At 41.5% G+C, this 10,000-nt stretch overlaps 1 protein-coding gene across 1 annotated transcript in view; it reads right to left on the minus strand.

Moving 5' to 3' along the window:
* The window catches only part of LOC113811561 (paired box protein Pax-6), a 66,012-nt gene that overhangs the window by 26,319 nt on the left and 29,693 nt on the right, over nucleotides 1-10,000 (minus strand). Inside the window, exon 4 of the mRNA XM_070119953.1 lies at nucleotides 192-356. Within this exon, the coding sequence (XP_069976054.1) occupies nucleotides 192-356 (165 nt within the window). The remainder of the gene's footprint in view (nucleotides 1-191; nucleotides 357-10,000) is intronic.

Here is a 10,000-nt window from a genome sequence, read left to right on the forward strand (position 1 = left end):
TGATGATCGAAGTTTGCAAACTGGTTGCCAGGTGTCGCCAGAGGAACGCCAGCGCGGCCTCTCGTACCGCTCCGTCCACGGCGTCCCCCCCCCCCGAGGGATGCCTCCCACATCGCCTCCTACAGGTGGATGCTGTTCCTCACGCGCCCCCCTCTTTCGAGGAGGACGTGGCACCTGTATCCTCGCCTTACCTTTCTCGAGGGCGTCGATCTGCTCGTTGGTGAAGGAGGTCCTGTTTCTCTGCAGCTTCCTCTTCAGGCGGAGGCGCAGCTGGGAGTCCTCGTCCGTGCTGGAGTTGTGTTCGCTGTTGCCGTCGCTCGTGACCTCGTTGTTGTTGTCTGAAGGCGAGAAGAGTCCTGCGGGAGGAGGAGGAGGGACAAGGACGCGTTAGCAAGGTCTTTGTCGGCGTAAAAGGGGGGGCGGGGTATGGTGCCTCCTATTTTTTTTTTTTTTTTTTTTTTTTTTTTTTTTTTTTTTTTTTTTTTTATCTAGATCCTCTTTAATTAGATTTCAATGACGTCTAAATCAAAGTAAGAATGTTATCTGAAGTCTGGCGAATCTTGGGATATGAAAAAAAGGTTGTTCAGAAGACAGACATAAACGGGGAAAAGCGAATGAGACAAGCATCGCAAGTCCAATAAAAAAAAGAAGAGAAGAGAAGAGAACAAGGTAAACAAAAGAGGCAAGATGATTATACAGAAGGATGAAGTTAACTTTGTCCACTTAGTAAAACAAAGAGTACACGCGACAGTATGTGGGAATCTCAGACTTCCACCCAACTTTAAATGAGACAAGACTACACTATCCCTCCCCCTCCTCCTCCCCCTCCCCCTCCCCCCTTCATTTCAACTCTTTCAGACACAAAAAGAGAGAAAGAAAAAAAAAGAAAAATAAAACAAACGAACAACGCACCGTAAAAGAAAAAAATAAAAGACAATAAGAAAAGACTCCGAAGATTAAAGAAAAAAACAAAAAAAAAAAAAAGAAAAAAAAAGTCATATGTATCAAGAGACAAGAATAGTGATGAGTTTGTTGATGAGCAACGAGACAGCAGATTGCATAAAACTTTTTGATCAAGTTGGAAAATGTCAATAGGCGACTTTAATATTCTCCCCCCCCCCTCCTCCCTACCCCCCCTCACCCCCACCCCCACCCCCCCCCCCTCCGCGTCTCAACAGTCAGTGCGCGACAGTCGATCACTCGGAGCGAAGATGGGGTTGCGAGAAGACCGTCTTAGATACACGATTGTCTGATGATGGAGAGAGTTCCCTTTCCGTCGCGAATTTGTCTCTCTCCTGATTTGTCTCTCCTCTTTTTCGTTCTTATTTTGGTCTGTCTCTTCTTGTTGTCTCTCCTCCTTTTTCGTTCTTATTTTGGTCTGTCTCTTCTTATTGTCTCTCCTCCTTTTTCGTTCTTATTTTGGATTGTCTCTTCTCTTTTTTTCGTCTTCATTTTGGTCTGTCTCTCCTGATTTGTCTGTCCTCTTTTTTGTTCTTATTTTGGATTGTCTCTCCTCTCTTTTTCGTCCTCTTTTCGGTCCGTCTCTTCCCTTTTTCGTCCTTATTTTGGATTTCTCTCCTCCTTTTTTCGGTTCGTCTTTTCCCTTTTTCGTCCTCATTTTGGATTGTCTCTCCCCTTTTTCATTCTCCTGTCCCGAATCGAATCCTACTTTCCACTCGCTTTACCCTCCCCCCACCCCCTCCCCGGTATCGAAACCACTTTATTCAAAACCCCCAACGATCCCCCTCACTTATCCTTCCCCAATCACCAACTCCCCCTCATTAACAGTCTCATTACCGTCGGCCTTATTACCATCGCCCTCATGATGCTCAACGGGCGCAATTTCCCCTCGCCGTTCTCCGGACCGACGCCGCCATACAGGACATTGTTTACAAGAGAAAATTGGAGTCTGGGATCGCGCTTCGGGTTGTGCTGATGGGGTTTCCAGTTGTGAGAGGTTTTTTTTTTCTATATCTGGAGGAATTTAATTTTTTTTTTTAAGGGGGGTGAGTGAGGGGGGAGTTTTTTCTATACCTGGAGGAATTGAATTTTTTTTTTTTGAAGGGGGGGGGTGAGTGAGGGGGGAGGGAATTTTTCTTTGTTTTTTTTTCTATATCTGGAGGAATTTAAAATGTTTTTTTTTGAAGGGGGGGGGGTGAGGGGGGGGGATTTTTCTATATCTGGAGGATTTTTTTGAGGGGGGAGGGGATTTTTCTATATCTGGAGGAATTTTTTTTTTTGGAGGGGGTGGGGGGTGGTAAGGGGGGAGGGGATTTTTCTATAAGTGGAGGAATTTTTTTTTTGAAGGGGGGGATGAGGGGGGGAGGGGATTTTTCTGTATGTGGAGGATTTTTTTTTTCTTTGGGGGAGGGAGGGGTGTGGGGAAGCTTTTTTTGGGGGGTGGGTGGGAAGGGAAAAGGGAATATGGGGGAGGGGGGGCGGGGGAAGTCTCAATATCCGGTGGAGACACTTTATGTGATGGGGAATATAGAGGGTATACTATTTTTTTCCTTTTTTTTGGGGGGGAGAGGGAGTTATGTGACGGGGAATATAGTGGGTAAACTATTTTTTTTCCTTTCTTTTTGGAAGGAGGGTTTGTGGATATTCAGATCGTAAGCCGGTTTTTGAATACTGATAGAACGGTTAGACAAATATTTGGAGTAACGGCTGTGATACTGGGGGGTGGGGGGAGGGGGGAGGACCGGGGATATTACTATTAAACTATCGAACGTCGAACACAAAATTAATCATAAAACAACAACAAAATAAATAACATAAATCCGATACAAAAATCCCTTTCAACCAAACAACTAGTAAAACAAAATATATATACATATTCAGAAGAAATCCATACACCCCCATCCCCCTCCAAAAACAAACAAACAAACACACCAAAAAAAACAAAAAACAAAAAAAAAAGAGATTAAAAAAAAAGAAAAAAAAAATCTACCACCGCTGCCACCATGTAAACAACAGCAGCCGATAAAGCGAGCCATTATGACGTCAGACAACAGTTTAAGCTTCCCATCAGAGAGCAGACACACTTCCCGGTGGTCGAGTGGTCCTTCGCTTATTAAGCTGGAGAGCCATCGAGGGCCACTTGTAGCAACTTGGCTTGATGGGTATTTTGAGCACTTAACCATCTATTAGGCCATCAGATTGTTAGGGAAACGAGGTAGCGTTGTGTGCGCTCTCTCTTCTTTGTGTTTATGTATGTTTTTTTCTCGCTTTCTTTTCTTTTTTTCTGATTTTCTGCTTTCTCTGTTTATCTGTTATCTATTTGTCTACTTTTTGTTTTGTTTATTTCACTCGTTCCCCCTCGCTCGCTCTCTTTATCTACCTATCTATCTGTCTACTTCATTGCCTTTTTTTTTCTTTCTCTCCCTCTCTCCTATACATATGTGGTTGTGGTTTCCATGTAATATATGTTAATGTGACTTTGTTATTTTTCCCCTTTTCCTTGTCTATTCATTTTTCTTTTTGAAATATCCGATTGTTATTGTTCTCCAACAATCCACACAAGTGATGACCTAATAAGTAAATGAATACTGGTTCCAATGTTTATGTCTACTAAATCCCTATTGGCAACAGACGCAGCTTTTCGAGACAGCTCCCCGCAGTATAAGCCTTGCCAGCCGCCACAGCCTCAGCCAGCCAGAACAGCAGCAACAGCAAGAACAGCTAGAGCAAGAACAGCAAGAACAGCAACAGCAACAGCCATCATCAGAAGCATAAGCGCAGTAAAGCCGCACAATGAGGTCGTTTACATTCCGAATCTCTGGCGCGCGACTCACAATGGCGGCAAGCTCTGGTGCGGGCGCGGGGATATTTCATTTTAAGATTCAGATTTTGATGGTAATGAATTGTTGCCATTTTCGGATCCACCTCATGACTGCGGGGATGGTCTGGGAGATTATGCAGGGATTCGCCGACTCGCTGTTCATGGTTATGCGTCGGTAATGAAAGCGCTTAAGACACGACTTTGAAATATTATAACCCCGCGGTATGGAGTGTCGAAATCTAGCCCCATTTCATACCTACGAATCAACACGCATATATAGTCTTTTTTCATCCTTCCTTCCTAATATAAAATACAAATTATAAAAAAACCCAGTCCCTAATCCTTTTCTAAATCTATTTCCCACTCTCATTTAATCCATTCACCTGCAAAATAACTCGCAGCGGGAGGAGCCAAGTAGTTACGCCGGAGCACCATTCATTACTACCCCCGCGCTCTCTAAAAGTAAATAACAGACGTGACAGCTGAATGACAAAGAGGGAGAGGTTGAGGGCGCACTCCATATTTCCGGCTCCTCTCCACTCTGTATTCTAGGGTCATTCCACGCCACTCGTAACAGAAGCAAACGGGCGCCATTAAAATGCAATTCAAGGAACCATGAATACAAAGTAGAAGATAAAGTTGTCGGAGGAAGCGAGGAGAGTAGAAGGAGTGGAAGGAGAGGAAGGGAGAGATAGAGAGGGAGAGAGGGAAAGAGAGGGAGGGAGGGAGAGAGAGAGAGAGAGAGGGAGGGAGGGAGAGAGAAAGAGAGAGAGAGAGGGAAGGAGAGAGACAGAGGAAGAGAGAGAGAGAGAGAGAGAGGGAAAGAGAGAGAGGATAGGAGAGGAGAGAAAGAGAGAGAGGATAGGAGAGGAGAGAAAGAGAGAGAGAGAGAGATCTAAAGGAAGGAAAATAAAGGAAACTAAAGACAGGCGCATGAAAGGAAAGGAAAAGGGGAAGGGAAGCGAAAAAAGGAGAGACGAAGAGAGAAGAGAAGATCTCGTGTGTTGTCAAGGCTCCTGTCATGTCACAGAGCAGCTGGCATTGGTTTCATCTGCGCGAGTGATAAGCTCTAAGAAACCCGGGATTCGCTCTAAGAAACCCTCACACTTCCGGGAGAGGCTTCGGGGCTCCTTCAAGATGGCGGAAGGGTGATTGTGTGCGTGTGTGTGTTTGTGTGTGTGTGTGTGTGTCTGTGTGTGTGTGTGTATTTGGATCTTTTGTGTGTGCGTGTGCGTGTATTTGGATCTTGTGTGTGTGTGTGTGTGTGTGTATTTGGATCTTTTGTTTGTGTTGTGTGTGTGTGTGTTTTGGATCTTTTTTTTTGTGTGTGTTTGTGTTGTGTGTGTGTGTGTTTTGGATCTTTTTTTGTGTGTGTGTTTGTGTTGTGTGTGTGTGTGTTTTGGATCTTTTTTTGTGTGTGTGTTTGTGTTGTGTGTGTGTGTGTTTTGGATCTTTTTTTGTGTGTGTGTTTGTGTTGTGTGTGTGTGTGTTTTGGATCTTTTTTTTTGTGTGTGTTTGTGTTGTGTGTGTGTGTGTTTTGGATCTTTTTTTTTGTGTGTGTTTGTGTTGTGTGTGTGTGTGTTTTGGATCTTTTTTTGTGTGTGCGTGTGCGTGTATTTGGATCTTGTGTGTGTGTGTGTGTGTGTGTATTTGGATCTTTTGTTTGTGTTGTGTGTGTGTGTGTTTTGGATCTTTTTTTTTGTGTGTGTTTGTGTTGTGTGTGTGTGTGTTTTGGATCTTTTTTTGTGTGTGTGTTTGTGTTGTGTGTGTGTGTGTTTTGGATCTTTTTTTGTGTGTGTGTTTGTGTTGTGTGTGTGTGTGTTTTGGATCTTTTTTTGTGTGTGTGTTTGTGTTGTGTGTGTGTGTGTTTTGGATCTTTTTTTTTGTGTGTGTTTGTGTTGTGTGTGTGTGTGTTTTGGATCTTTTTTTTTGTGTGTGTTTGTGTTGTGTGTGTGTGTGTTTTGGATCTTTTTTTGTGTGTGTGTTTGTGTTGTGTGTGTGTGTGAGTTTTGGATCTTTTTGTGTGTGTGTGTGTTTGTGTTGTGTGTGTGTGTGTGTTTGTGTTGTGTGTGTGTGTGTGTGCGTGTGTGTGTTCTGGAGCCTCTGTGTATGTGTGTGTGTTTTGGAACCTGTGTCTATGTGTGTGTATGTGACTGTGGTCTATAACATGTATTATCACATGTATGCATACCTCTGTGTACGTACATGAGCGAGTGTGTCGTGTACGTGTTTCTGTTCTTGCTAATGTGTACAGTGTCTCTATGTGAGTATTTACCCGTGTTCTTGTAAATGTCTATTTGCCCGTAAGTATTTTTGTCATTACTACAGTTTGCTCATTGATGCATGTTAGTTCCTGCGTCCATTGATAAATCAGTAAGTCTGTAAGTATATCATACTTACATTGATAGATCAGTAAGTCTGTAAGTATATCATACTTACATTGATAGTCCAGTATGTCTGTAAGTACATCATACTTACATTGATAGATCAGTATGTCTGTAAGTATATCATACTTACATTGATAGTCCAGTAAGTCTGTAAGTATATCATACTTACATTGATAGTCCAGTATGTCTGTAAGTATATCATACTTACATTGATAGTCCAGTAAGTCTGTAAGTATATCATACTTACATTGATAGTCCAGTATGTCTGTAAGTATATCATACTTACATTGATAGTCCAGTATGTCTGTAAGTATATCATACTTACATTGATAGTCCAGTAAGTCTGTAAGTACATCATACTTACATTGATAGTCCAGTATGTCTGTAAGTATATCATACTTACATTGATAGATCAGTATGTCTGTAAGTATATCATACTTACATTGATAGTCCAGTATGTCTGTAAGTATATTATACTTACATTAAGAGTCCAGTAAGTCTGTAAGTACATCATACTTACATTGATAGTCCAGTATGTCTGTAAGTATATCATACTTACATTGATAGATCAGTATGTCTGTAAGTATATCATACTTACATTGATAGTCCAGTATGTCTGTAAGTATATTATACTTACATTAAGAGTCCAGTAAGTCTGTAAGTCTATCATACTTACATTAAGAGTCCAGTATGTCTGTAAGTACATCATACTTACATTGATAGATCAGTATGTCTGTAAGTATATCATACTTACATTGATAGTCCAGTAAGTCTGTAAGTATATCATACTTACATTGATAGTCCAGTATGTCTGTAAGTATATCATACTTACATTGATAGTCCAGTAAGTCTGTAAGTATATCATACTTACATTGATAGTCCAGTATGTCTGTAAGTATATCATACTTACATTGATAGTCCAGTATGTCTGTAAGTATATCATACTTACATTGATAGTCCAGTAAGTCTGTAAGTACATCATACTTACATTGATAGTCCAGTATGTCTGTAAGTATATCATACTTACATTGATAGATCAGTATGTCTGTAAGTATATCATACTTACATTGATAGTCCAGTATGTCTGTAAGTATATTATACTTACATTAAGAGTCCAGTAAGTCTGTAAGTACATCATACTTACATTGATAGTCCAGTATGTCTGTAAGTATATCATACTTACATTGATAGATCAGTATGTCTGTAAGTATATCATACTTACATTGATAGTCCAGTATGTCTGTAAGTATATTATACTTACATTAAGAGTCCAGTAAGTCTGTAAGTCTATCATACTTACATTAAGAGTCCAGTATGTCTGTAAGTACATCATACTTACATTGATAGATCAGTAAGTCTGTAAGTGGCTGACTGGCTCCCCTCGCTTGTGCAATCAAGGAGGTATTCTGAGAACCCCCGTCTAGTGGTCTATATTTGAAGAGATCATCCCGTCTAAAGCAAAAACAGATTCAAACAAAAAAACAAACAAACAAACAAACAAATAAAAAATGAACGGTATGCTGTGTGCAGGTATTGCTAGGGGCAAGGTCGGAACACGAGTAAACAAGGGTAATTTTACGTTTATACTTAATTAAAACTTGATTTGTGTTTACTACTTACACACAGACACATAGACATGTGCTTCAGACAAAGACACATACGTACACACACGGATATATATATATATATATATATATATATATATATATATATATATATATATATATACATATATATATATATATATATATATATATATATATATATATATATATATATATATATATATATATATATATATATATATATATATATATATATATATATATATATATATATATATATGTATGTATGTATGTATGTATGTATACATGTATATATACGTATATAGATATGTTTATATATATATATATATATATATATATATATATAAATATATATATATATATGTATGTATATATATACATGTATATATATATATATATATATATATATATATATATATATATATATATATATATGTATATATATATTGTGAGTATATATATATATATATATATATATATATATATATATATATATATATATATATATATATATATATACGAATATGTATATGTATACGCACAAACATATGTGTGTGTGTGATGAAACTTTATCAGAACTGGAGAGAAGGCGCGCTGAGCTCAGAGGCCGTCGCCCCGTCCCAAAACCTCAGAACACCAAAGCCCCCCCACCCCCCACCCCGTCCATTCTCAAAACCCGGGAAACCTTCCGTCAAACGAGAAAGCGGCAGTCCATCTCCCCCCCCCCCCCCTTTCCCTTTCCCCAAGCAGCGCCGTGCGGACACTTGCCAGCCGCGCAGCCCACAGAGGACAAATCTTCTCACAATGAAACAAAGCCACGAAATATTGATAGTGTTACGGCCAGTGGGGATAGGGGCACTAGAGCGCCTGGCGGAGGGCACTTGATGGGGAGGTGTCGTGCGGTCCGGCACACTCCACCACACGTTATTGTCGCTGATATAACTCCGCACTCCAGCGTGGCGAGTGGTGATGACAGGACGCTCGAGTGCGTGTGATTGTGCGTGTGTTTGTGTGGGTGAGTGGGCCTCTCTTCCGCTATATTGTTGCGAGGGGAGTTATCAGATGCTTAATCTCTTCGGAGAGAGGGTGAGGCGAAGCGCTGTTTGCTCTCCGCCGGCTTTTTAATAATCGCCTTTTTTTTTTTTTGATCATTGTATTTGCTCGGCGGATCGCATTCTCTGATTACTTGAGGAGAGAAAGGCAGCGCCCCTTGGCTCGGCGTATCGATGGGTTGACTTCGCTCTTACTCCTTTTATTTTCACTCCTCTTTGTCTTCGTCCTTTTCTATTCCTCCTCCTTACTCCCTCTTCCTATTCCTCCTCCTTTCCTCCTCCTTTCCTCCCTTCCTCCTTTTACCACCCTCTTCTTCCTCCTCCTTTCCCCCCATCTTCCTGCTCCTTTCCACTCATCATTCACCTCCTTTCCTTCTCCTCTCCTCCCAATCTTTCACCTCCTCTCCTCCCCATCTTCCTCCTTTCCTCCCCACCTCTTCCTCCTTCTTTCCCCTCACCTTCCTCCTCTCCTCCTTTCCCTCCATCTTCCTCTGCCTCCCCCCCCTCTTCCTCCTCTCCTCCTCCTTTCCTCCTCTCCTCCCTCCCTCCCCAGTCTGCTTCCTGGAAATGGTTGAGTATCGGGGAGGGAACTGGTCGGTTCATTACTCCATAATTGTGTTACAGGCCCAGTTGATGAAAACAGGGGAGTCCAACACAGTCCCTTATCCTCCTCTCCTTGCCCCCTCCCCCCTCCTCTCTCTCTCTCTTCCCTCCCTCTTCTCCTTCCCTTCTTTCCCTCCTCCTCACTCGAGCCCTTCCTTTTGTATCCTTCTCTCTGTTCTTTCGTTCCTTTCTCTGCGTTTTATGTTGGTATCTGTATCTTTCTGTCTCCTCTTCTTCCTTCTTATTGCAATCCTCCTTTCCTTTTCTCTCTTTCCTCCTTTTGCTTCTCTCCCTCTCCTCCTTTCCCGATCTCTCCCTTCTCCTTCGCTCTCCCTTCCTCCTTTTCCTCTCTCTCCCTTCCTCCTTTTCTTCTCTCTCCCTTCTCTTTCGCTCTCCCTCCCTCTTTCCCGTCTAAGTTCTTTTACATTCCATTTCCCTTTGAATTTCCCCTTCTTTTCCCTCCCTCCCTTCCCTTCCCTCCCCTCCCTTCCCTCCGCCTCTAGTGAGGATAAGAGGGTAGGAATATGAGTTCGAGAAATATGCTCGTCTTTTTTTTTCGGATCTCTAAATGTATTTATCCCAAGAGAGCGC

Source organism: Penaeus vannamei, unplaced genomic scaffold (assembly GCF_042767895.1).
Source record: "Penaeus vannamei isolate JL-2024 unplaced genomic scaffold, ASM4276789v1 unanchor919, whole genome shotgun sequence".
NCBI lineage: Eukaryota > Metazoa > Arthropoda > Malacostraca > Decapoda > Penaeidae > Penaeus > Penaeus vannamei.